Source organism: Oncorhynchus keta, chromosome 9 (genome assembly GCF_023373465.1).
Source record: "Oncorhynchus keta strain PuntledgeMale-10-30-2019 chromosome 9, Oket_V2, whole genome shotgun sequence".
NCBI classification, from domain to species: Eukaryota; Metazoa; Chordata; class Actinopteri; order Salmoniformes; family Salmonidae; genus Oncorhynchus; species Oncorhynchus keta.
The window spans coordinates 26,660,593-26,687,580 of record NC_068429.1 but is presented as its reverse complement, the minus strand read 5'-3'; the positions used below and the strand labels follow the sequence as shown (position 1 = coordinate 26,687,580).

Genomic DNA, 26,988 nt, shown 5'->3' with positions numbered 1-26,988 from the left:
TGCAAGGAAGCTGCCAAAGGTGCTTCCGCAAAATAATTGACTAAGGGGTGTGAATACTTATGTATATTTGAAATTTGCAAAATGTTCTGAAAACATGTTTTCACTTTGTCATTATTGGGTATTGGGGTATTGTGTGTAGCTGGATGGGAGAAAAAAATTTTACTCAATTTTCAGTTCAGGCTGTAACAACAAAGTGGAATAAGTCAAGGTTATGAATACTTTCTGAAGGCACTGTATGTCAGGATCAAAAAAATATGAAAGGAGCAAAGTCCAGGTAAAAAGTTAGAGGAAAACCCACCTCAGTCTTCTGAAACCCTAACCCTGGGATAGTTATTATTTTCAGCAGGACAATTACACAAATGTTAATGCAAAAAAACACACCAGATTGGTGTTTGCAAACTCTACTCAGGGTTTTCTAAAGATAACCAGCTTCAGTTTCACATTGCAGTTTAGGCTTCATCCATTCTACGAAGGTGGATATTGCTCGTCTGCCAACTCAGCAGGCTTCTAACTACACGTGCATGATGTCCCACATGGCTAGCACTAGTCAAATGCCAAACTTTTCAATGAGACAATGCTGAAACAGTCTATGAGCGAGTCAGTGCCACATTTGAATTTGTGCCGAAATAAAAATGAAAAAAGTTATTTTACAAATTCAGCAGGCTATGGTGTGAAATATGATTTTAGAAGTGCAATCTATATTTTCCAACCGGGCACAGCTTTCAGTTCAACATCTAGTTTTGATTTAGGCTCAATTTGATCGTCGTCAACTAACGTGAATTCAACCCAAAAAGGTCTGTCATTGGAATTAGATTAATAGTTAGGTGAAAAAAGACTCAAGGTATCTTTGTGCAAACAAAAATAAGTGGTTAAATGTGTCCAAAAAACAAAAATATATTTTCTAAGCATTCTTATGCAGTACCTCCTAGATATAGGACAGACACTTCAAAATCTCCAAGTCGAAAACTCTGGCATCTTTCTAGAGCACTGACTTTCCGACCTGAAGTAATAATTTGACCCTGTTATAAGTGTTAATTGCTGTTTAGCTATGATTAGTAGTGTTCGCAGTAGACTGACAATGAAAAGTACTGGTATTAAAAATAAGTTATTGCAAAAAAAGTGCGGTTTAATTATTTTATTTAAAAAGACCTTAAGGCATCTTGATAAAAAAAGTTTCAAAGTCTTTAGCAACTGACAAAAGAGAGCAGACCATATTACATCAATATAATATAACTAAGTATATAACAGTATATTCACACATTGAAAAACCTGAGAATGGCTTTAAGAGACCATATAGAACAAAATTGATCAGGTTGATTTCAACTGTTACGCAAATCTTAATTGAATAATCAGTTTTAAAAAGTTTACCTTGAATATATTCCATTTAGGTCAAAAAAGTAAACAGAACATGAATCAAATGCATAATGATTTACAAAGTGTAACAGTTTCGAAGTCTTTAGCAACTGACAAAAAATGACAGGAGAGGGTACAACGCATTAGTACATAAAGAGACCACAAGTATATTCACATATTTACAAATGGCAAACCTTTCATAAGTACAAGTATCAACACCTGACAATGAGGTTGAGAAAATAGAAAGTGAACATCTTATCTAAAAGAGGAAGCTGTAAAAACATCTAATGTATCAGAGTGAAATCAGTCTCACAACATCAGTTTGAGGTTGTCATTTTGTCGCATCCCAACATTAGCAACAGACAACAGAGAGGATAAACTGCACTAAGTACCATTCATTATACGAAACAAGAGTTAACACAAGCCTTTGAACACTAATAACTTAATGCAGTCATATAAATACATTATTTCTGCACATTCAATTTACCAATTTTTTAAAAAAGTCACAAAACCCACACATTTCTACAGCCATTGTCTCAGGAAGTATGTGCGAGAACTTCATTTTTAACAGCTTTGTAGTATACTGTGGATTGGCTGATCCCTAGCACATCCATCCAATCACAGTGGAGATCCTTGGGAAGACACTTCAGTAAAGATGCTCAGTATACGGCAACCACAAACCTAATTACAAAGGTTACGTTCTTATATCTACACAAGCATACCACTTAGAATAAATGCTCAATACATTGCTTAATTCTAAGTGATATGCTAGTGTTACTAGAGCAGAGCCAAAGAAATAAGTAGAATCTGACTCAAACCACCAGTGTTACATCTGGCATCAGCTCTGAACCGGAAGAAGTATCCTGGCTGACGTCAGGAAGTTCAGGCCCTGCGATCGTAGTCAGCGACCATCCTCTTGATGTGGGACAGTTTGGCCTTCAGGTATTTACACCTGCGCTTCTTCAACTGGTAATCTGCTGACTGTAGACCAGGAAGAATGGGCCAATGAAGGTACATTATCTTCTGTAGCTGGTCAGTTTTGTTTTATGACTATAATAAGTGTGGTAAGTACAAGTGTATAGAAATCTGGTTCTAAATCAGTTCACAAGGGACATGATAACCACATGTACTTTCTCAAACTTCATGACAATGTGGGACTGGGGTGTAGTACTCAGAAGAGACACAAGAGGGAGTACATAAGGAAGTAGATCAAACAAAGAGGCGTTGCTTAAATGTTGTGGATGCCTACCTTCTTTATGTCCTTTAGCCTGTTGTACTTTTCCATAGCATCCTGTAGGGGAAAGAAAGATTGAAAATGCAAACAAATATACTTCTCAAACAACTATCCCTCTCATGACCCCTTTCTTCCACACCCTAAAGTTACCATGTGATTGGGAAACAATGCAACATATCATGGACATGTTCTCAATGTTATAAATTGGGACCAGAATTTTTACTGGCCACATGACCTGACCAGGAAAACCTTTAACTAGCTAGCTAGGGTCCTCTAAAGTGCACGTTTGAGATTGACTAAATTCAGACTGCACAGAATCACTGATCAACAAATCACCTTGCTTCCCAAATAACTAGTCATCATGTGATCAAGATTAGCCCATTCCTCACCAAAATGATTCCATCAAACTCACCAGGAACTGGGGGCTTCCCTCCTGCAGCTCATCCAGCTCTCTGTCCACCTCTGACAGGCTCTTGTTGATGATGTCCAGCTCTCCTTGCAGGTCCTTGTACTCCTGGTGATCCCGGTCAAACTCACGCTTGTAGTCCACACGTTCCTGCTCATTGGCAATGGTGGGGAACTCACTGAGGAGAGAGAGAAAGGGGGAGAGAGGGTGTGTCAGAATACACCTGAACATTTTATTGTGGAAACCTAGACGGCAATATGTTTTCAGACTTTGTGGCACAGAACAGCAACTTCAATCTTGTAGTATTAATAGTAGCGGTCAACTAAAATACATACAACCATTATCACTACAACTGTAATTCTGTCTCTCTCTGTACCTGTCGAAGTCATTGTCGTCGTCCAGCTCGTCCCCAGAGGAAGCGTAGTCTGTATCCTGTCCATCAGTACGGCGAGGACGACCAGCCCGTCTCTTCTTGGGCTTCCCTGCTGCTGAGCTGGCCATCTCTGAGCCACTGCTGTAGGGGGCGCTACTGTGCACAGGGAAGTCACATACTACTGGAGGACTGGAGACGGACAAGGAAAGATGAGAGTCTTGATTTAGTATTTTACGAAATGGAGTTGCCCCAATACAAACTGATCAAATTACTCAATTTAGTATTATTAACCATTGACGAACCAAAATGACCCGGATCAGTTAATGCGGGAGCTTCACCTCCCCTAAGCAGTGATCAATACTGCGGTCTACCTGCTAATACTTAAACGTTAGTGTTGGATTACTGTTGTAGGCCATTACAGCTACTGCCACAAGCAAAAGTTTAAAAAATCTGAATAAATAGTGCCGAACTTGCACTGCCCATTTTTTACTTTGCTGACCGGGTGGGAAAAATTGACACTAATGTGTAATGGTGAATTAAAAATAAAACATTTCTGCTTCAAAAAAGCATGACAAGGTGCATTAGTGTATTTCAGTCACCAGTCATACTGGTGGTTGAGTAGCGTAAAGGTTACAAACTTACGGTGTTTTGCTTGACTTTCTGGGGTGAGATAAGCTGTGAGTTGACCTACAGTACCATCCATGACTGATGATTGCACTACAGGAAACATGAACATTTGGTTCTGCCAGAAAGATTTCCTCATACCAAATAATGATAATAAAAAGGTTGATTCTGACATGAGACCATTCTCTCCAGCTATTTGTGTGATCACACACACACCACATGTCTTGCATTCCAGAGACCAGGGGTGGTACTTCTTTCTAAGTTCCTACATCTAAGATAATCATCCCAGAGAGACACACGGTCACTATTGTTCCTTAAAAACTACTGTTTGACATAGAGGTTGTGCGATAAACACTTTTTTACAAATATAGTACAACCACTGTGGACTTTTATTTGGGACCAGCTAATGTACATAACTGATCATGGGATGATAGCCCATTTTTGCAAGGGGTCTGGTGACATCTTTTTTTGAAGAACTTTATTCAAAAACAATTCCAATCTTGGTGAAATGCCAAGCAAGCTTATGTCCGACTTTCAATATGATGCACAAGACAACAGTTGCTCCTCTCCAACAATGGAAATACAGACTTGTTCAATGTGATGTCATCGTCAGATGGAGGGGAAAGAAGGAATGTCACACTTCCTTCACTATGCCCTCACCTACCATTCTCACTGTCCTTTCATAGCAGTGTCTTACAGTAAATGGACAGAAGATGTCACCCATTTCAACATTCTCCGTCTTCTGCACAGAAAATCACATATGCCCACACAACCCCGCACAAACACGCCCAGTCATCTCAGTACTGCAGCAAGCCCTAACATGCTGTCGTCCCCTCCCAGCAGTGTAGAATAACACCATAAGATTAGGATCAACCTCAAACCTGCCATTACTGTGGAAGCACTACACAGGTCTGCACTGACATATGTGGAAAACAGAACAATCTTCTCAAATCAAAGTTGGTCAAGTGCACCGAATACAACCTTATAGTGAAATGCTTACTTACAGGCTTTAACCAATAGTGCAAAAAAGGTGAACAATAGGTAAGTAAAGAAATAAAACAGTAAAAAGACAGGCTACATACAGTAGCGTGGCTATAAAAGTACCGAGGCTATATACAGACACCGGTTAGTCAGGTTGATTGAGGTAGTATGTACATGTAGATATGGTTAAAGTTACTATGCATATATGATGAACAGAGAGTAGCAGTAGCGTAAAAGAGGGGTTGGCGGGTGGAGGAATAATGCAGATAGCTCGATTAGCCAATGTGCGGGAGCACTGGTTGATCAGCCCAATTGAGGTAGTATGTACATGAATGTATAGTTAAAGTGACCATGCATATATGATAAACCGAGTAGCAGCAGCGTAAAAAGAGGGGTTGGGGGGGGGCACACAATGCAAATAGTCCAGGTAACCATTTGATTACCTGTTCAGGAGTCTTAAAGTTTGGGGGTAAAAACTGTTGAGAAGCCTTTTTGTCCTAGACTTGGCACTCCGGTACCGCTTGCCATGCGGTAGTAGAGAACAGTCTATGACTGGGGTGGCTGGGGTCTTTGACAATTTTTAGGGCCTTCCTCTGACACCGCCTGGTGTAGAGGTCCTGGATGGCAGTCAACTTAGCCGAAGTGATGTACTGGGTCGTACTCTGTAGTGCCTTGCGGTCGGAGGCCGAGCAATTGCCGTATCCAGGCAGTGATGCAACCAGTCAGGATGCTCTCGATGTTGCAGCTGTTGAACCTTTTGAGGATCTCAGGACCCATACCAAATCTTTTTAGTTTCCTGAGGGGGAATAGGCTTTATCGTGTCCTCTTCACGACTGTCTTGGTGTGTTTGGACCATTCTAGTTTGTTGTTGATGTGGACACCAAGGAACTCTACCTGCTACACTACAGCCCCGTCGATGAGAATGGGGGCATGCTCGGTCCTCCTTTTCCTATAGTCCACAATCATCTCCTTAGTCTCGGTTACGTTGAGAGATAGGCTGTTAATTATGGCACCACCCAGCCAGGTCTCTGACCTCCTCCCTATAGGCTGTCTCGTCGTTGATCAGGCCTACCACTGTTGTGTCGTCTGCAAACTTAATAGCCCACCACCATCTTGTTTCATGACCTAATTAATGTTCCATGCACCCATGTAGATAGCTTTCCTTCCCTTTGGTAGTTAAAATCTCTTTGTTTAATTCCCAGTATTACATTATGAGATGATAAGACAATATAAGGTAATTGTTCTTTGATCAATTCCACAGATCTAATCTCATCTGTACTAAAGTGGGCTGTAGTTGTAGTGTAAGACTGTTTGTAACTGTACTGTATTGTCTGTACTCACGCTGGGCTGTCATTGTAGGGAGGTTTGTCGTAGTTGGTGCTGGTGTCGTCCAGGTGACTCCTGGATCCTCCAAACTTCTCTGGGTAGTCGGTCAGCACCACACCTTCATCAGGAAAACCTGACACATTGTTCACCTGCAGAGGGGATACAACATATACTTCAGTGACCTAACTCACAGCAGACGAGATAGTCATACTATTTGTACTGTGGCAACAGAACCGCCTTGAGATACAAATTGAAAAAGTGTCATCTGAACAGGTAGGCCTATATGTGTGGAGGGGGAATTGAAATGCAGATGTACAGTAATAGAAGTATACTTCTTCTGGGGAGTGAAATGCCATATCATGCTTAGAGTGAATCCTCATCAGAACAATGACATACTGCATTTGATGACGTTGTACCAACTTGATAGTAAGACACATTTACACTGAAAAACATATGCAGAAATACTTCCCAGAACAAAGCCAGCCACTATAGTAATACTTGGAGTGTCGGTGTTGGGACTTTGTTCAGATCTGAAATTGCTAATTGCATAAGGCTAGCAATTTGGTAGTACCTCTGACAGGCTAAGTGGAATGTTCACAGTATGGTTTACACCTATCCACTCCTCTCAGACCTCCACAAGTGCATAAGGGGTAGGTACTAAGTAGGTGTCATTTGTAGACAGACAGAATTTTCCCATCAGAGTAATCAGTAGACCAGGGAAGACACACTCATCCATGCAATAACACAACCTTTCTGAAATTGCTGAGGCATTCACGAGCCACACAGCACTTCTCCGCCTCTTCAGTTTCTCAGGGTCATGTTGCTGTTCTGTAATGTTGTGAATGTGTCTACTTTGCTTGTATTGGTCAGCATGGGTTTATATACTAGTTAGACCAGCTCTTCCTCTTTCACATTTTCCTCTAGGGCAAAACTCAAATACCAGTTGTGAGTTTGGTGAAAAAAGCTGCAGTGTGTAAATGTTAAATCATTTTTGGGGACCATACTGAAACTTCCCTTGACTATGAGCCACTTACTATCTTGACTGAACTCCCACTTCATTATCATGATTTAGGTATGCGGAAAGGGGATGTTCTAAGAACAGTTTCAGAAACCATGATTCATTGTTGACTCCTCTTTTTACTTTTGAGCACTGACCATGTTTTTCCTTAACTGCTTACTGTCCTCATTCAACAGAGAACCTCTTGAAATAATATACCTCCCAACTGCCATTTTTGTTTTTGAAGGTCTTATTCCACACACCATTTTACTGACTGGAAGTGAAACCAACATACACAAAACCACACCCAGAAACTGAGTGTGAGAGAGCTCTCTCCTCAAACCTCCAATGCTGCTGACTCTGGGAGAACAGGTCTTACTACTTTACCTATCAGACTACTGCTGTAGAACAAAACAGTCAACAGGCAGACATATTGGCCTGACTAATCCTTCTCCATGCATGAGAACACAGTACCTGGTTTCACTGAAACCACCAGAGGTCAACAACAACTGACCGCAGCAGTTTGTTCAGAGACGGAAAACCCTGAAGGGTTAAGGTGAACGAAGTGCTACAATTCTGAGTAGGCTGTCATTCTTAACAACTGGAACAGTCTAAAAAGAATGTCCCCTCCTTTCTTCCTTCTTTCATAGAGCCTTCAGGAAGTGAAAGAAACTATAGGGTCAGACAAACACTGCCGATATGATTTCCTAACTCTAACTGTACATGTCTAGAGGAAGTATTACCTTTGAATAGATTCTGAGAGCATTTCAAGTGTAAAATGTCTTCAATCATTTCTGTCCTATCCTTCATGATCACTGATCTGTTAGCTCCTAACAGGTGATATCAATATGAAACCGTATTGTCTCATTTATTACAAGTGTGTTTCCTTTGATCATGGTTTCCACATTTCCTCTCCTTGCTTCCATCTGGGGTTTTGTGTGGAATGCAAGTGAAAGACAGGAGAGGACACAAGGAATTAAAAATATATATTCGACATTCATCCCATGTGTACCCATCCACTCCCTAACTCACCCATGCCTCCACGTCCTGGGGCGGGGCCTCCTCGTTGATGACCTTCACCTTCCTCCACAGGACGTTGGACTTGCCATAATTCCTGATTTTCTGGCGCGTCTTTAAGGCAAACACCATCATGATGATCAGAGCCGCCATCACCAGGAAGCCAAACACTATCGCTATGGCCTGGATCAGGATGGGGAAGTTGGGTGAGACACACAGACCCAGACACCACCACAGAGATGAGAGGAAGGATGCAGCGAAAGGAGGCATACATACATCCCCTCTCTCACAAACACAAAGTACACTCACCTCCTGAGGCTCCACCACACAGTAATGGTAGAGATACTGGTTGACCAACATTCCTGAAGCCTGGGTGCCCTGGTACTGGGCACACAGGCCTGCCAGCTGGCTCCCATAGATCGACCCTGTAGATTGAGCCATGGGGTTCACCGCCACCAGGTACACTATAGTCGCTATGAGCATCAGCAGGGCCAGGATAGCACAGATGATCACCACAGCTAGGTAGAACCTTCTAGACTCCGACAGGCCATGCCTCGACACCACAATGATGAAAATGACAAGGGCCGTGATGAAGCTGAATGCTGCCATGGCAATGATGAATCCTTTGCCAGTGCGAGGGTCATTGTAGTTCCCGCCGAGTCCACCGTAGCCATAGTTGTTACCGGCACCATAGGCACCACCACCAAAGCTACCGGAGTAACCACCGCCTCCGTACGAGCTGCCCCCATACGAGCTGCCCCCATACGAGCTGCCCCCGTAACCACCGAAGCCAGACATGGCCCCCTGGCTGTCCCAGGCCAGCGTAGAGGCCACACAGGCGAATATGGCCACACAGAGGACAATGACGATGATGGCCATCAGCTTGATGATGCCCGGGGGAGACGTCCATTTGTAGAAGTGCTGGAACTCATCGTCAGGGTAGTAGGAGTACGCCGGCTGGGGTGGCTCATGACTGCAGAGGGAGACAGACAACTGATTAAACGTGGATTGTAACAGAGTGGGGGTGTCAAGTGTAGGAACATAAATTGTAGGATGAGCGAGTTAGCAAATACAATTGTGTGTGAGACATATAGAGGAGAGATATAAACTGCATTGGGCCAACAACACAATCTACAATCTCTATTGAGCAAACACCTCGTATAGTATGACTTATCGCACTACTATGGTTTTCGATAAACATAATGCAAGATCAAACCTTTAGGTAAAAGTTCATGGCTTTTCCACCAAACAAGTATATCAAATATGTATAGGTCAGGATGGTCATAAACCTTTTGACAAGGTTATAGTAGGGGTAAAGTAAAAGTTAAGACTCACTATCCATCTGACTCATAGGGAGGCGGACTCCCGTTGGGCTTGGAAGACATTCCTAGGGCCCCTCTCTCTTTAAAACTGTTTGAGCTCTGTTGGAGAAAAAAACAGTAGAATAAAGCAAAGAAACATACAGCTCACTGCCTCAGTGTCTACAGGAGAGTTACAAAACACAGTGAATAATGACAAGGCTTCCTCCCCAAGGGAAACAGTGAGAACAGGTGTGACAAAAAACAAAACAAAAACACCAGTCAACAGAGGTGTTTTCAGTGGGGTGCTCAGCTTTAAATAATGAGGACAATTATCTGCGGTATTCTCTAATCCACATTAGCCATACGGCTTGTCAACCAGGTTAAATTTATATCTGCAACATTTTGAACCTGAATAATGACACAGTAACTGACATGCATTACTGATTTCTTAAATGAGGGTTCCCTAACTGGCTGCCACATGACGAATTTGACCTGCGGGTGGATTAATTTGCCCCCCCCCCCCAAGTTTTATTGTTGGACATAAGACTGTAAAAACAAATATAAGCAAGGTTTGAAATTATTATGTTTTAGGCAAACAATTTATAGATTTTTGAAGTCAATTTGCAATCGACAAACTATTTGTAATTATTTTCAGTTCCTCTCCGACCATCCGCTCCAGGTGGGGGGTCGGACCTTGAATTAATCTAGTCTACTCATAACCAATAAAATAATATCAGTAAAGCGTTTTAACTAGGCTGAACAGATGTTGATACAAAGAAAACATTTTGTTTCGTTTCCAACAACACGACATTTTAATTAAGATAACATTGCGAAAAAAGATCATGTGATCTTACCACAAACACGATTTCACAATGAAAGAAATGTTCCACAAAATAAAGCCGAACCACTCACCTGTTGGAAAATAGTCAGCGCGTCTGACACCAGTGCTTTCTGGTGAAATTCCGTCCGATTCTCAATAACAGGCCACACCTTGTTCAGGTGTTGCATCGTCAAAATATGACCCGCCCAAGTTTGCACAGTGATTGAGTAAAAACAAAATGGATTGCAACATGACAATCGTCATCACTCTAGTGTTCCAATGAGTCAGTGAGCTAGGAGTCAAGGAATGGAGGGAGTAGAAAAAAGTGATTGATAAAAGCATGTAAAAATGTAACATGTAAACGCATGCAACAATTTCCATGATCCATTTGAAGGATTGTAGCCTAATCCTGTTCTCCCTTTGTGAAACACTTGAGCAGCTGGTGTTGCGTGAGTATGGTGAAATGGATTAGAACGCCTTAGATACAGTGGTATGTCCAGTTACAGTACCATACTGGTCTTTGTTTGCATATCAAGGTCATTTTCAGTAAAAAAGTAAAGCATTGCTCCAGATGCCCCTTTGGTCAATTCTCCATCATGCGCACACACACACAGTCGCACACACACTCCAATTTCTTTTGGGGTTTAATTAAGAAAATGTTCCGGTTCAAAAATAAGTGCAGTCTCTGAAAGGGACACCATTTTAAACCACCGTTCCAACCAGCCTGAACCGGTTTCATTCCTAATCAAATTTAAACTAAAAATGGCTCCCATCTTTTTGCACTGGTCCCCATATGTTTTCCATTATTTTAAACTGGTCCCTACTAGTTTTAACTGGTCTCCTAATGGTTCCCAGTGGTCTCCCCAGACAGATAGGCCATGCTGGTTTAGCCGTAGCCATCGTTCCACTCCATGACCTTGTCGTACTCGTGGATCTTCTGTTTAATGTGGGCCAGTTTGTTCTTCAGGTATTCACAGCGCTCCCTCTTCTCCTGGAAAGTAGGATCCTAACAGCGAGAGAGAAGAGAAGTTTCAGATTTCTTGAATTTTCAAACTAACCAAACCTATCAGTTATCCTGCAATGCTCTGGCAAATCGAAATCCAGTTTAAAGAGTTACTGGCATATGCATCATTGCATGGTAGAAACGTCTTATGGGCTCAGCATAATGCATAGGAATTAGCTCTGTGTCAAATGTCAAAAAGACAATGTAAGGCCAATAACATGCCACATGTAGAACTCAAGTATGGATAATTGTGATATTAAACAGCAGTGTTAATTAGTAGAGTGTTCCAGGGAGAAGAAGTTTAGCATGGATAATTGTGATAATAAACAGCAGTGTGAGTTAGTAGAGTGTTCCAGGGAGAAGAAGTTTAGCATGGATAATTGTGATATTAAACAGCATTGTGAGTTAGTAGAGTGTTCCAGGGAGAAGAAGCTGAGCATGGATAATTGTGATATTAAACAGCAGTGTGAGTTCGTAGAGTGTTCCAGGGAGAAGAAGTTTAGCATGGATAATTGTGATATTAAACAGCAGTGTGAGTTCGTAGAGTGTTCCAGGGAGAAGAAGTTTAGCATGGATAATTGTGATATTAAACAGCATTGTGAGTTAGTAGAGTGTTCCAGGGAGAAGAAGCTGAGCATGGATAATTGTGATATTAAACAGCAGTGTGAGTTAGTAGAGTGTTCCAGGGAGAAGAAGCTGAGCATGGATAATTGTGATATTAAACAGCAGTGTGAGTTAGTAGAGTGTTCCAGGGAGAGGAAGTTTAGCATGGATAATTGTGATATTAAACAGCAGTGTGAGTTAGTAGAGTGTTCCAGGGAGAAGAAGTTTAGCATGGATAATTGTGATATTAAACAGCATTGTGAGTTAGTAGAGTGTGCCAGGGAGAAGAAGCTGAGCATGGATAATTGTGATATTAAACAGCAGTGTGAGTTAGTAGAGTGTTCCAGGGAGAAGAAGTTTAGCATGGATAATTGTGATATTAAACAGCAGTGTGAGTTAGTAGAGTGTTCCAGGGAGAAGAAGCTGAGCATGGATAATTGTGATATTAAACAGCAGTGTGAGTTAGTAGAGTGTTCCAGGGAGAAGAAGCTTAGCATGGATAATTGTGATATTAAACAGCAGTGTGAGTTAGTAGAGTGTTCCAGGGAGAAGAAGCTGAGCATGGATAATTGTGATATTAAACAGCAGTGTGAGTTAGTAGAGTGTTCCAGGGAGAAGAAGCTGAGCATGGATAATTGTGATATTAAACAGCATTGTGAGTTAGTAGAGTGTTCCAGGGAGAAGAAGCTTAGCATGGATAATTGTGATATTAAACAGCAGTGTGAGTTAGTAGAGTGTTCCAGGGAGAAGAAGCTGAGCATGGATAATTGTGATATTAAACAGCATTGTGAGTTAGAAGAGTGTTCCAGGGAGAATAAGTTTAGCATGGATAATTGTGATATTAAACAGCATTGTGAGTTAGTAGAGTGTTCCAGGAAGAAGAAGCTTAGCATGGATAATTGTGATATTAAACAGCATTGTGAGTTAGTAGTGTTCCAGGGAGAAGAAGCTTAGCATGGATAATTGTGATATTAAACAGCATTGTGAGTTAGTAGTGTTCCAGGGAGAAGAAGCTTAGCATGGATAATTGTGATATTAAACAGCATTGTGAGTTAGTAGAGTGTTCCAGGGAGAAGAAGTTTAGCATGGATAATTGTGATATTAAACAGCATTGTGAGTTAGTAGAGTGTGCCAGGAGAAGAAGTTTAGCATGGATAATTGTGATATTAAACAGCATTGTGAGTTAGTAGAGTGTGCCAGGGAGAAGAAGTTTAGCATGGATAATTGTGATATTAAACAGCATTGTGAGTTAGTAGAGTGTGCCAGGGAGAAGAAGTTTAGCATGGATAATTGTGATATTAAACAGCAGTGTGAGTTAGTGGAGTGTGCCAGGGAGAAGAAGTTTAGCATGGATAATTGTGATATTAAACAGAATTGTGAGTTAGTAGAGTGTGCCAGGGAGAAGAAGTTTAGCATGGATAATTGTGATATTAAACAGCAGTGTGAGTTAGTAGTGTTCCAGGGAGAAGAAGTTTAGCATGGATAATTGTGATATTAAACAGCAGTGTGAGTTAGTAGAGTGTTCCAGGGAGAAGAAGCTGAGCATGGATAATTGTGATATTAAACAGCAGTGTGAGTTAGTAGAGTGTTCCAGGGAGAAGAAGCTGAGCATGGATAATTGTGATATTAAACAGCAGTGTGAGTTAGTAGAGTGTTCCAGGGAGAAGAAGCTTAGCATGGATAATTGTGATATTAAACAGCAGTGTGAGTTAGTAGAGTGTTCCAGGGAGAAGAAGCTGAGCATGGATAATTGTGATATTAAACAGCAGTGTGAGTTAGTAGAGTGTTCCAGGGAGAAGAAGCTGAGCATGGATAATTGTGATATTAAACAGCATTGTGAGTTAGTAGAGTGTTCCAGGGAGAAGAAGCTTAGCATGGATAATTGTGATATTAAACAGCAGTGTGAGTTAGTAGAGTGTTCCAGGGAGAAGAAGCTGAGCATGGATAATTGTGATATTAAACAGCATTGTGAGTTAGAAGAGTGTTCCAGGGAGAATAAGTTTAGCATGGATAATTGTGATATTAAACAGCATTGTGAGTTAGTAGAGTGTTCCAGGAAGAAGAAGCTTAGCATGGATAATTGTGATATTAAACAGCATTGTGAGTTAGTAGTGTTCCAGGGAGAAGAAGCTTAGCATGGATAATTGTGATATTAAACAGCATTGTGAGTTAGTAGTGTTCCAGGGAGAAGAAGCTTAGCATGGATAATTGTGATATTAAACAGCATTGTGAGTTAGTAGAGTGTTCCAGGGAGAAGAAGTTTAGCATGGATAATTGTGATATTAAACAGCATTGTGAGTTAGTAGAGTGTGCCAGGGAGAAGAAGTTTAGCATGGATAATTGTGATATTAAACAGCATTGTGAGTTAGTAGAGTGTGCCAGGGAGAAGAAGTTTAGCATGGATAATTGTGATATTAAACAGCATTGTGAGTTAGTAGAGTGTGCCAGGGAGAAGAAGTTTAGCATGGATAATTGTGATATTAAACAGCAGTGTGAGTTAGTGGAGTGTGCCAGGGAGAAGAAGTTTAGCATGGATAATTGTGATATTAAACAGAATTGTGAGTTAGTAGAGTGTGCCAGGGAGAAGAAGTTTAGCATGGATAATTGTGATATTAAACAGCAGTGTGAGTTAGTAGTGTTCCAGGGAGAAGAAGTTTAGCATGGATAATTGTGATATTAAACAGCAGTGTGAGTTAGTAGAGTGTTCCAGGGAGAAGAAGCTGAGCATGGATAATTGTGATATTAAACAGCAGTGTGAGTTAGTAGAGTGTTCCAGGGAGAAGAAGTTTAGCATGGATAATTGTGATATTAAACAGCAGTGTGAGTTAGTAGAGTGTTCCAGGGAGAAGAAGTTTAGCATGGATAATTGTGATATTAAACAGCATTGTGAGTTAGTAGAGTGTTCCAGGGAGAAGAAGTTTAGCATGGATAATTGTGATATTAAACAGCAGTGTGAGTTAGTACAGTGTTCCAGGGAGAAGAAGCTTAGCATGGATAATTGTGATATTAAACAGCAGTGTGAGTTAGTAGAGTGTTCCAGGGAGAAGTTTAGCATGGATAATTGTGATATTAAACAGCATTGTGAGTTAGTAGAGTGTTCCAGGGAGAAGTTGTTTAGCATGGATAATTGTGATATTAAACAGCATTGTGAGTTAGTAGAGTGTTCCAGGGAGAAGTTTAGCATGGATAATTGTGATATTAAACAGCATTGTGAGTTAGTAGAGTGTTCCAGGGAGAAGTTGTTTAGCATGGATAATTGTGATATTAAACAGCATTGTGAGTTAGTAGAGTGTTCCAGGGAGAAGAAGTTTAGCATGGATAATTGTGATATTAAACAGCAGTGTGAGTTAGTAGAGTGTTCCAGGGAGAAGAAGCTGAGCATGGATAATTGTGATATTAAACAGCATTGTGAGTTAGTAGAGTGTTCCAGGGAGAAGTTGTTTAGCATGGATAATTGTGATATTAAACAGCATTGTGAGTTAGTAGAGTGTTCCAGGGAGAAGTTGTTTAGCATGGATAATTGTGATATTAAACAGCATTGTGAGTTAGTAGAGTGTTCCAGGGAGAAGAAGTTTAGCATGGATAATTGTGATATTAAACAGCATTGTGAGTTAGTAGAGTGTGCCAGGGAGAAGAAGTTTAGTACTACTTTTTTATACAAGTTCAGCTTGTGTGTTTTCCCTGACCCCACTCCTTTTAAATAAAGAAGGATAGAGACCATCAGCACTGTGCTGAATATGAAGTGATGCCGTTTCCTCTATCTCTAGGTTTCGAGAAAACACAATGAGCCCATTCATGTGAGAAGGTTTGCAAGGAAATTCAATACTTCCTCATGCCGGAACAGAAGCACACATGTTATGTTCTTCTATCTTCGAGGGACCTAAAATAAATTTCCTTAAAAAAATGTCAGAAGATTTTCCCTAACTCTAAACCAAACCTAGCCCTAATTGTAACCCGAATCCCTGAATTTAAAATAACCAATGTCCCCACAAAGGAGAATGTTCCTTGTTTTACTTGTGGGAACTTGGTGATTTTAAGGACCCACAAGGATAGAAGAACACACACGCACACACACTTCCTCTCTCTGCCCACTCATGCTCGATAAATCTTTCCCACAGTGGCAGTATAGATTAACAACCACTGGCACACAGGTGACTTACTACACCCTGTCTGCTAATGGTGCTTCATTTACAAGGATAGGCTCGGTCTTTTAATCTGAATATAGGGCCAATTGGAGTTGGCAACTGTTACAATATGGGCAGCTGAATGATTGAGAGAAAGGCAGGGGACAAACTCACATTTTTCTTCCTTTGGTACTCCTGAAGGATTTTGTTTACGCGGTCATACTCCTGGTGAAATAAAGATAATGCAAGATTGTAATGAGTTCAAAAATCAGGAAACTTCAGGAATCGAAAGTACAGTTTGATGGCTTTGAGAGGAAGTGGAGGGTGGAGGAGAAGTACAGGGGAGAGGAAATAGAGGGGGAGGATTCAAGGAAGTCTGAGGACGGGGGGACGGGGGGGGGTGAGGCAGAGCACCACAATGAGAGCAGAACGAACAACTATTTAGTTTTGATATTCTCAATATGGCTTCCTCTCATTGTCTCCATCGGCACTGATCTGAAAACATGCTAGGTGAAAGCAATATGGTGGATGTTTATAATGCTATTTCCTGTCACCTATCCAGTTCTTTTAATATCAGTGTTAATTACAGCAGACAAAGAGAGAGGAAGACTCCTAGACCAAATAGATGCGATCAACAAGAAAATAACAAAAATAATAAACAGGAAGTGAATGTGTGGTTGTGTAACAGCAGGACATGGCCAATCACCATCTGACTGTTGGGGTGCTGGGGTAGGGCACGCATCATGGCGTCCAGCTCGTCAAACTTCCTGGTGGTGGCCTGCACGTCAGCGTGGAGCTCCTTGTACTCAGAGTACTGGTCATTGAACACAGCCCGGTACTGGTCCCGCTCATCGACCGTACGGATGGTTGGGTACTTACTGCAGGGGGGGAAGAGAGTGGGCAGCGGAGGAACAGAGGATTCATTATTACAACACGAGTGGCAGAAAGCAAAGGGGGCTTCCTCCATGGCAGACAGTGTAACTTTACTTCCAACAACAGGTCTAGAAAGAACACAGGGTAGCCTACTTACTACAGTGAAACAGAGATCAGTCACACTTTACAGAAATTAAATGTATTACTGCAAGGTATTAATGTATTTACTTTACAAAATGTATATTTATTAAGGTATACAGTTATTGTTGTCAATGTAAATACACAGTTACTACACCCTTTACTAATTAAAACACAATTTTCCTGTCTTATTACTATTCAATGTAACCTAATATGTACATACCATGCAGAACTGGGTAATTACATTCTGAGTACAAAAATAGTTGCAAGGCATTAGGGCAACTCAATGTAAAGTGTTAAACTTAAACAGGCTTAATGATTATAAGAGGGATAAGAACAAACATGGACATTGTTATGGGAGTGATAAAAACAACAAAGGATATTTACATCAGGAAGGCCGAAAATTCAACATTGTGCTCACTACGAGTGGCGAAAATGTGTAGAATTAAAAACAGCAAAGAAGCTATTTTTCTCCTGAACGCTTGGGATTTGCCTCTAAAGAAGTTAGGATTTGCCTCTAAAGAAGTTAGGATTTGCCTCTAAAGAAGTTAGGATTTGCCTCTAAAGAAGTTAGGATTTGCCCCCAAAATGTCCAGAGAAATAAAATTACAATTCCTGTCTAGACTGGTTAGGCAGAGCTTGAATTTGCATATGGCTCATGGTTTTTGTTTAGTGGGAAGTACAATCAGCCCACATGACATTCTACTTACAATCCCGCCAGAGGACTCAGTAAGCATTGCACATTCTACCTTTGTGTTAGATTGACTGTCCTTTTTTTTTATACCCGCTTAACATTACAGGGCAGATATTTGTCCTAATAATTTAACATCCTGAGCATAATTCTATGCACCAATGCAATCTCTGTGCATTCCCTGAAAGCTTTCAAATAAACTAAATTCAGATTTGAACATGGTGCTTGAATTCTAACAATAAAACCGCTGTATCAACTACTCTCCCGCTGCCCTGTGTGTGAAGGTGCTACTCACGCTATATAGTCAGGCATGATGACTGGTTTGGGGATGTGACCAGAAGGGATAGCTCCCTGTAGAACCTTCGGTGGCCCTGCCTTGGGTACCGCAGCCTGGATGGGAACCACAGTAGAACCCTGAATTGGCTCTGGAACCGGCATCTGGGAGAAAGAAGAACAAAGACAGAACCATAGAAATATAGACCGTGGATGTAACTGGAGTATGTGTAACACTAAGGAGCTGATCAACACCATAGATTTCTTTGTTGGCATTAAGCCATAAATAAAAACATTAAGCTCAGCAGTAAATGCTTACCAAAGACCGCGCCGCAGGGAAATCTGTCGTATGCATCTGCGTAATAACAAAACAGAAGTTGTGTAAGTCTAAAATGACACTTCTGCAAAAAAAAGAGCTTATATTTATGTAATATAAGACTGCATATACACTGAGTGTACAAATCATTATGAACACATTCCTAATATTGAGTTGCACCCCCCCTTTTGCATTCCACAGAGATGCTGGGCCAGGTTGACTCCAATGCTTCCCACAGTTGTGTCCTTTGGCTGGATGTCCTTTGGGTGGTGGACTATTCTTGATGTACATGGGAAACTGTTGAGCGTGAAAAACCCAGCAGCGTTGCAGTTCTTGATACAACCAGTGCGCCTGGCAGCTACTACCATACCCTGTTCAAAGGCACTTAAATATTTTGTCTTGCCTATTCACCCTCTGAATGACACACATACACAATTCATGTCTCCATTGTCTCAAAGCTTAAATCCTTCTTTAACATGTCTCCTGCCCTTCATCTACACTGACTAAAGTCGTTTTAGCAAGTCACGTCAATAAGGGATCATAGCTTTCACCTGGATTCACCTAGTCAGTTTGTCGTGGAAAGATCAGGCATTCTTAATATTTTGCGCACTCAATCTATACAGCATACAGAAAGACAAGTTCACACTTGATTTGGAAAGTCTATCTGTAGATGCTGTACAGATGGTCAAATTATCTGTGTATAAGCAAGGTTACGGTTAGTTGTAAAATAAGGGTTAAGGTTAGTTCTAGAATAAGGGTTAAGGTTAGTTCTAGAATAAGGGTTAAGGTTAGTTCTAGAATAAGGGTTAAGGTTAGTAGATATTTTAAATGTTACCGAGTCTGTAGAGCATCTACAGATGGACTATCCAAATAAAATGTTACCAAAAACTATTGCTCCAATGTTTTCATAACTAGAACAGATTTTCTTCCTCACATGAGAACTGAATGAAAGCGATAGAACAAGTGGTACCTGAGCCGCCTAGCAATTAACATAGAACATAGCAAGCTACCATGGCAACCCCCATCCACTAATGAACAATGCTCTCTCAATGGACCATCACTCAGTGTGAACGCGCACATGCACTCATTCACACCCCTCTCACCCTCTCATTAGTGTAGTGGTTCAAACAGCTTTATTTTCATTGCCAAGCTTGCATCAACTGTTGGATTTTCTGAATCAGACACCAATGAATGCAAATAATACCTGCAACTTAGACATCCTCACAGAAATGTAACTTTCTTCTCAGTCCTAACTTTTAACCTCATGCCTCAGGCACACACCCACAATCTCACCTCCAGGCCATACTTTTCCCGGTACATGCGTGCCTGCTCGTGCCGCCACAACTTCAGACACACAATGGCCCCGATCAGGTAGATCACCATGGTGACGAACAGAAAGATGATGGCGGCTGTCTGTCCGGCCTCGGTGCGGCAAAAAGCCCCGTTGATGCCATTGTTGAAGATGGGAAGGGAGCAGAGACCGCCCCGCGTGGTGTCCCTGACGTAGACTACAGCTAATAATGATAGTAATATGGTAATTTAGTAAATACTTTTATCCAACGAGTCAACACAGTTACTGTATATTATTATAAAATGTATGGCCCCTGCTGGAGTCAACCACAACACTGGTGTTTTAAGTATCATGCTATAACCAGCTAAGCAGTTGGAAGAACCACAAATAATAGTAACCATCATCATAGTTTACATTGACATTGCATTGCATTCTCTCTCTAAAGTGTGTAGTTCAGTTCCCACCCACCTGCAGCCATGTAGAGCACGGCCATGGCCAGGTTTATAGTAAACTCTGTCAGGGGCCACCAGGAGGAATCCAGTAGGATGGTGCGGTAGTACATAGTCATCCCTATCACCAACAATATCACAGTCACGATCCAGGCCAGCCCCGCCACAACTAACACAAACGGAGTCTGAGGACCCGAGTAGTAGGACCCTCCGGTGCCCGCTCCGTACATCCCACCTCCGTAGCCTCCGTATGCACTTCCAGGCGAGGAGTAGCCAAACATGTTGAACCACTCGTTGTCCTTGTGCACGTACGCGCACACGCAGGCGAACACCGCTGCACCCAGCAGCAGCTCCACACATCCCAGAATCCTCAGCAGGCCCGCCCAGGACTTCATGTAGCCGTAGCGCTCGTGGTACTCTTCCACCCGCTCGCTGTAGGTGAGCGCCGTGTGGAGTGTGCGTCCCGAAATTGACTCTTGGTGGTCACCCAATCCCAGGAGCTCCTTGCGGGAGTTGTAGCTGCTTCCCCCCGACCCCCCATAGGGGTCCCGGTAGGATCTGGGCAGGGAGGGCGAGTGTGGGGGCGAGCAGCGCACCCCGCCACTGGTGCTGTTGTTGTTGTTAGAGGAGGAGGAGGAGGAGGCAGGCATGGGGCAGGGCTTGCTGCTGCGGAGACTGGTCCCTCGGAAGAAGCTCTTCCACGAGTCAGGGATGAAACGGTGGACCGGTTTGATGTCGAGGGCAGGGTCTAGTTCGAGGTGTGGATCTGGGTCAGGGTCTGGGTTGTCCTCACTGACGCTGGGGTCATACTCGGGCCCCACAGGGGGCTGGTCGGGCAGGGGAGGGGGCGGAAGGGGATCAGAGCTCAGGGCTAGTTCGGTGCTCCGCTGGTACCTCAGGGGTTGAAGGTCAAAGGGGTCGTTTCTGCGTAGGGAGCCTGGCGGGACCTGGTCGTAATGGGGTTCATGACGGACACGCTCAGTGCGGCCGCAGGGACCTCCTCCAGAGGTCATGGGGAAAGAGATGAGCCCTGCACACACATACCCGCACACGAGTACACACACACACAAAAGTTATAGTGCCCTTTTCAAAACAGATAAATATCAATACTTTTTATATTTCACAAAAGTATTAAAAATCTTTTAGGATGAGTGGCATGATGATGAAATAAGTACAGCAAGAAGAGATTACAAGAGCACAATAAATGAGGAAAGCAGAAGCAGGAAATGTGTCAAAACAATCAGAAATCCCAGATCGCAAACTTAAAAAACAGGCACACCACTGATAACGTCAACCAAACATGCACAATGTAATGTTATACCAAACCATAGATACCAGCCCAAAACTATATGCTGACCCAAGCACCATAGAAGATTAACCCTAAACCATAGGTCATCAAGAATGGTAGAGAACTGGAATAGCTGCACTTAGGGTGTTTTCACACTTGGTCCCTTTCAGCCTTTTTTTACGGTTTGCTTAATTTTTTAAGCAGTGTGCAGTGTGAACACGCCAAAGAAACGCAGACCCCTCAAAAGATCCCCTGAAGCGAACCGAACTGAGACCATCAAGAGGTGATCGGAGTCCGGTTCGCTTGAATTCCATAGTCAGGTTCCCATTTTTAGGACAATGTGAACACAACACTCCCCAGGTTCGTGTGTCATTATTCCCGCACCATACACTAGACTACTGCAACACCTTTTCCCCTGCCCTAAACCCTCACATAGGTGCCACAAAAGAGAGAATGTGATGATGTTCAGGTCCCCCCCCCAAAAAAGATGGTTTGTCCTGCTCTATGTAAAAAATCCAGAGTGCATGTTGGAGAAATATCTTGGTTCCTTTGTAAACATAGCAATGCCAATGCAAAGAGGACAAAATAGTTGAAGTGAACTGAGTTATTTAGCACTTTAAAGAGGACGGCGATCAGTTCTTTTAAAGACGACAATATGTGAAAACACCCTAAAAGTACCAATGAATGAGTGCAAGTTGAGTCAGGAACACACTTTTGTGCCACAACTAAATAAGGAAGTGGGCAAATAGGCTAGCCTACATAGGACTATTGATTACTAGAGTAATTTCCCTTACAAAAAAAGATTGCAGTCAGAGTGCAGTATAACTGCTACTCACTGTTTATTATCTATGCATAGTCCCTTTACAAAGTACCTCAACTAACCTGTACATTGACTCGGTACCGGTACACCCTGTATATAGCCTCGTTATTGTTATGTCATTTTATTCTGTTACTTTTTTATTTGAAACTTTACATTATTTAGTAAATATTTCCTAAACTCTATTTATTGAACTGCATTGTTGGTTAAGGGCTTGTATGTAAGCATTTCACGTTAAGGTCTACACTTGTTGTATTTGACACGTGACCAATAACATTCGATTTGAGTTGGGGTGCAGTACAACTGCTGCAAATACTGTGTCCAAAATACCACAGTCGACTGCAGTTACTACACTTTTACTGCAGTTTCAAAACCACAATCTTTTTTTGTAAGGGTTGGATAGTCAGCAGTGTGTTGCTTTAATTACTAGCAGTAGTGACACAAAAATATATTATTGATGATCATCAGCCAGCATGCCATCTTCAATTGGAGAGGATAAATTATGTTATTAGATTATGATAAATGAACATACTGTGTTGGAATACCTCTTTCACACGCAGTCACTCAGCACGACTTACATTGGCTTGCAGGTCAGAGTGCAAACCTTGTCTGGACATACAGATCATACATACATCCAGGAATCACCTGAAGACACAAAGATTAGTATTTGGTTTTATACACACATTAATGGATACACATTCTACAATGTAATTGACTAAAAATGCAAGTCTCCAAAATCATATACAGTGGGGCAAAAAAGTATTTAGTCAGCCACCAATTGTGCAAGTTCTCCCACTTAAAAAGATGAGAGAGGCCTGTAATTTTCATCATAGGTACACTTCAAATATGACAGACAAAAATAGAAGGGAAAAAAATCCAGAAAATCACATTGTAGGATTTTTAATTAATTAATTTGCAAATTATGGTGGAAAATAATTATTTGGTCAATAACAAAAGTTTCTCAATACTTTGTTATATACCCTTTGTTGGCAATGACAGAGGTCAAATGTTTTCTGTAAGTCTTCACAAGGTTTTCACACACTGTTGCTGGTATTTTGGCCCATTCCTCCATGCAGATCTCCTCTAGAGCAGTGATGTTTTGGGGCTGTTGCTGGGCAACACGGACTTTCAACTCCTTCCAAAGATTTGGCTAAGCCACTCCAGGACCTTGAAATGCTTCTTATGAAGCCACTTCTTCATTGCCTGGGCTGTGTGTTTGGGATCATTGTCATGTTGAAAGACCCAGCCATGTTTCATCTTCAATGCCCTTGCTGATGGAAGGAGGTTTTCACTCAAAATCTCACGATACATGGCCCCATTCATTCTTTCCTTTACACGGATCAGTCGTCCTGGTCCCTTTGCAGAGAAACAGCCCCAAAGCATGATGTTTCCACCCCCATGCTTCACAGTATGTATGGTCTTCTTTGGATGCAACTCAGCATTCTTTGTCCTCCAAACACGGCGAGTTGAGTTTTTACCAAAAAGTTCTATTTTGGTTTCATCTGACCATATGACATTCTCCCAATCTTCTTCTGGATCATCCAAATGCTCTCTAGCAAACTTCAGACGGGCCTGGACATGTACTGGCTTAAGCAGGGGGACACGTCTGGCACTGCAGGATTTGAGTCCCTGGCGGCGTAGTGTGTTACTGATGGTAGGCTTTGTTACTTTGGTCCCAGCTCTCTGCAGGTCATTCACTAGGTCCCCCCCGTGTGGTTCGGTGATTTTTGCTCACCGTTCTTGTGATCATTTTGACCCCACGGGGTGAGATCTTGCATGGAGCCCCAGATCGAGGGAGATTATCAGTGGTCTTGTATGTCTTCCATTTCCTAATAATTGCTCCCACAGTTGATTTATTCAAACCAAGCTGCTTACCTATTGCAGATTCAGTCTTCCCAGCCTGGTGCAGGTCTACAATTTTGATTCTGGTGTCCTTTGACAGCTCTTTGGTCTTGGCCATAGTGGAGTTTGGAGCGTGACTGTTTCAGGTTGTGGACAGGTGTCTTTTATACTGATAACAAGTTCAAACAGGTGCCATTAATACAGGTAACGAGTGGAGGACAGAGGAGCCTCTTAAAGAAGAAGTTACAGGTCAGTGAGAGCCAGAAATCTTGCTTGTTTGAAGGTGACCAAATACTTATTTTCCACCATAATTTGCTAATTAATTCATTAAAAATCCTACAATGTGATTTTCTGGATTTCTTTTCTCATTTTGTCTGTCATAGTTGAAGTGTACCTATGATGAAAATTACAGGCCTCTCATCTTTTTAAGTGGGAGAACTTGCACAATTGGTGGCTGACTAAATACTTTTTTGCCCCACTGTGTGGTAAAAGAAAAGAGTAGCCCGGGGCTAAAGCACTATATCATTATAGCCTACTGATAAAATAAATAATACAATGCATTTTAATTGTTCAAAATGCATTTTGAATTGCCCTGCAATTTGTGAAAGCAAACCATTCAAATGGTCTATAATACTATTAACAAAAACATAAGGGTATTTCACAGGTGAAGTAAAACAACCATTGAAAGACAGGAATAATGAGGCCTACCATACGATTCTTTATATTATTGCTTATTACACTATCACTTGACTTGAAACAAAATATAACTTAATACAGTAACGTTATATTGTATCCAGCACCCCTGACTCGGTTGTTTCAAAGGGCACGTTCGCTGTAATGGCAGTTCAGCCTACCTTTTCACTGTCTGTGAATGTTATTATTATTATTTATTATTATTAATGTTGGATTTAGTTTGTCGCATTTAATAATAAAGACAGGTTCATAACCTACTTGGACGTAATAGAGGATTGTTTATTTGGTAAGGCTATCGGAAATAAGCTATTCGAATAAAGTCGTTGCGACGAATTAGAAACTTTGCTCCCTTCTCCGGCAACACTGGAGTGAAAAGTAGCTTCTGAATATGTTATGGTAAAGCTATAGACTTCGGTCTACGTGGTCATTTACAAAAATTGTAATTATTAGAGTGCTTTGTTGAAATAGTTTGGGCTTACCTTTGCCCCTGCTAAATTAGCTTGTTATCTCCAGTAGTTTTTCTCCCAGTTTTTTCCCTTGAAGCTCAGAGGTTGTTTTCCACAAGATAGCGCAGACTTTAACCACGTGACAAGCCCATCCCTGGGAGTGACGTCAGTCGAAAAAGTACGATCTACCTGTAACTTCTCGCCGATTTAGCTCTCCCGGCACACCGCATGACCCATTTATTAGTCCTAAAGTGCACTGTCCTCCCAATGGCCAGGTCAGATCAGCAAAATCGAGCGCACCTGCAATTAGACTAGAGGGCTGTGTGGAAATAAGATCACAGGGAAGTGATACTGATGACTAATTTATGACTGGGTATCTAAAGTGTAGGCACAGCCTAGAGGTGGTCTATCACTGTTTATCTCTCTCTTTTTTATTTCCCTTAATTCTCAGTCTCTTTCTCTCTCTCTCTCTCTGCAGGGATGTTGTGATTCCCTACGGTCAAATAAACTGACAAAGGACACATTATAATGAATATAGCAGAGTACAACACAACCCAGTAGAAGATCTGTTACTGATTAAACATAATCCCTGATGTGATAGTCTGGGTATCCGATTGTTTCTAAACTCATCAGTAAAACATCACATTGTTGTCTTGCCTTATGTTTAGCAAGTTTGGAAAGACAACAGCAAATTGGCTAAAGCAGAAAAAGACCGGCACCCAGACCAATGTTGTTATGTGACACTCATAAGGACCAGGTTGCAGCAGCGGCCGTTAAACGGCAACAGGTTGTCTGAAGGGGCCTGTCTGCCTCACACACACACACACACACACACACACACACACACACACACACACACACACACACACACACACACACACACACACACACACACACACACACACACACACACACACACACACACACACACACACACAATGTTCACTGTACCCTGCAATCACACCTGAAACCCTGTGCACGTGACTATCAAACACTGAAAAAAACCTTCACCTCACTGATGTTAAAGGACCCCCTGACAGTGGTCACAGAGATCACGACACAGATGCTGTTAAAATACTGTATCACTTACCGATTTAATTGCTATCTTCCACACATCAAATACATTAAATCAAGCGCACCTGCAGGTATTCATTGCAGATGGAGTAGCAGAGATTTGACAAGTACAGAACTTGCACAACTGAAAAGTGCAGAACATCCATTAGATGACCAGCAGGGGGCAGACATGCTGCACAAAACAATAAGAGGTTGTATTTTAGACATTATAGAGCATTTTAAATATGTGAATATTGAGTAATGAGCATTTTCTCAGGCTAATCTGACACACACGACTAGAACAGTCATGTCATATTAATGTATCTTTTCAACCACAATGAGCCCATACCCAACTACAACATTTCCGTCAAGATAGAACTGCTAAAGGGGGAGGAGTTGCAATCTACTGCAGAGATAGCCTGCAATGTTCTGTCATACTTTCCAGGTCTATGCCCAAACAGTTCGAACTTCTAATTTTAAAAATGAATCTCTCCAGAAATAAGTCTCTCACTGTTGCCACCTGTTATAGTCCCCCCTCAGCTCCCAGTTGGTCACCATATGTGAATTGATTGCCCCTCATATATCTTCAGAGTTCGTTCTGTTTGGTGACCTAAACTGGGATATGCTTAACACCCCGGCAGTCCTACAATCTAAGC

The 26,988-nt window shown here is 41.8% G+C and overlaps 1 protein-coding gene across 1 annotated transcript; it reads right to left on the bottom strand.

The window, feature by feature from the left end:
• Positions 1 to 1,120: 1,120 nt before the first annotated feature.
• LOC118379000 (uncharacterized) lies at positions 1,121 to 25,459 on the bottom strand. Its single transcript, XM_035766005.2, has 18 exons — positions 25,313 to 25,459; positions 22,844 to 22,943; positions 20,213 to 21,223; positions 19,747 to 19,967; positions 18,457 to 18,492; positions 18,160 to 18,302; positions 16,869 to 17,040; positions 16,337 to 16,387; positions 11,322 to 11,438; positions 10,525 to 10,689; positions 9,647 to 9,732; positions 8,621 to 9,284; positions 8,327 to 8,494; positions 6,313 to 6,446; positions 3,370 to 3,555; positions 3,000 to 3,171; positions 2,603 to 2,644; positions 1,121 to 2,334 (listed from the first exon to the last, which is right to left on the bottom strand). The coding sequence occupies exons 3-18, from the start codon at positions 21,204 to 21,206 to the stop codon at positions 2,236 to 2,238; spliced, it is 3,450 nt and encodes a 1,149-aa protein (XP_035621898.2). The 5' UTR covers positions 21,207 to 21,223; positions 22,844 to 22,943; positions 25,313 to 25,459; the 3' UTR covers positions 1,121 to 2,235.
• Between the last annotated feature and the right edge of the window lie 1,529 nt (positions 25,460 to 26,988).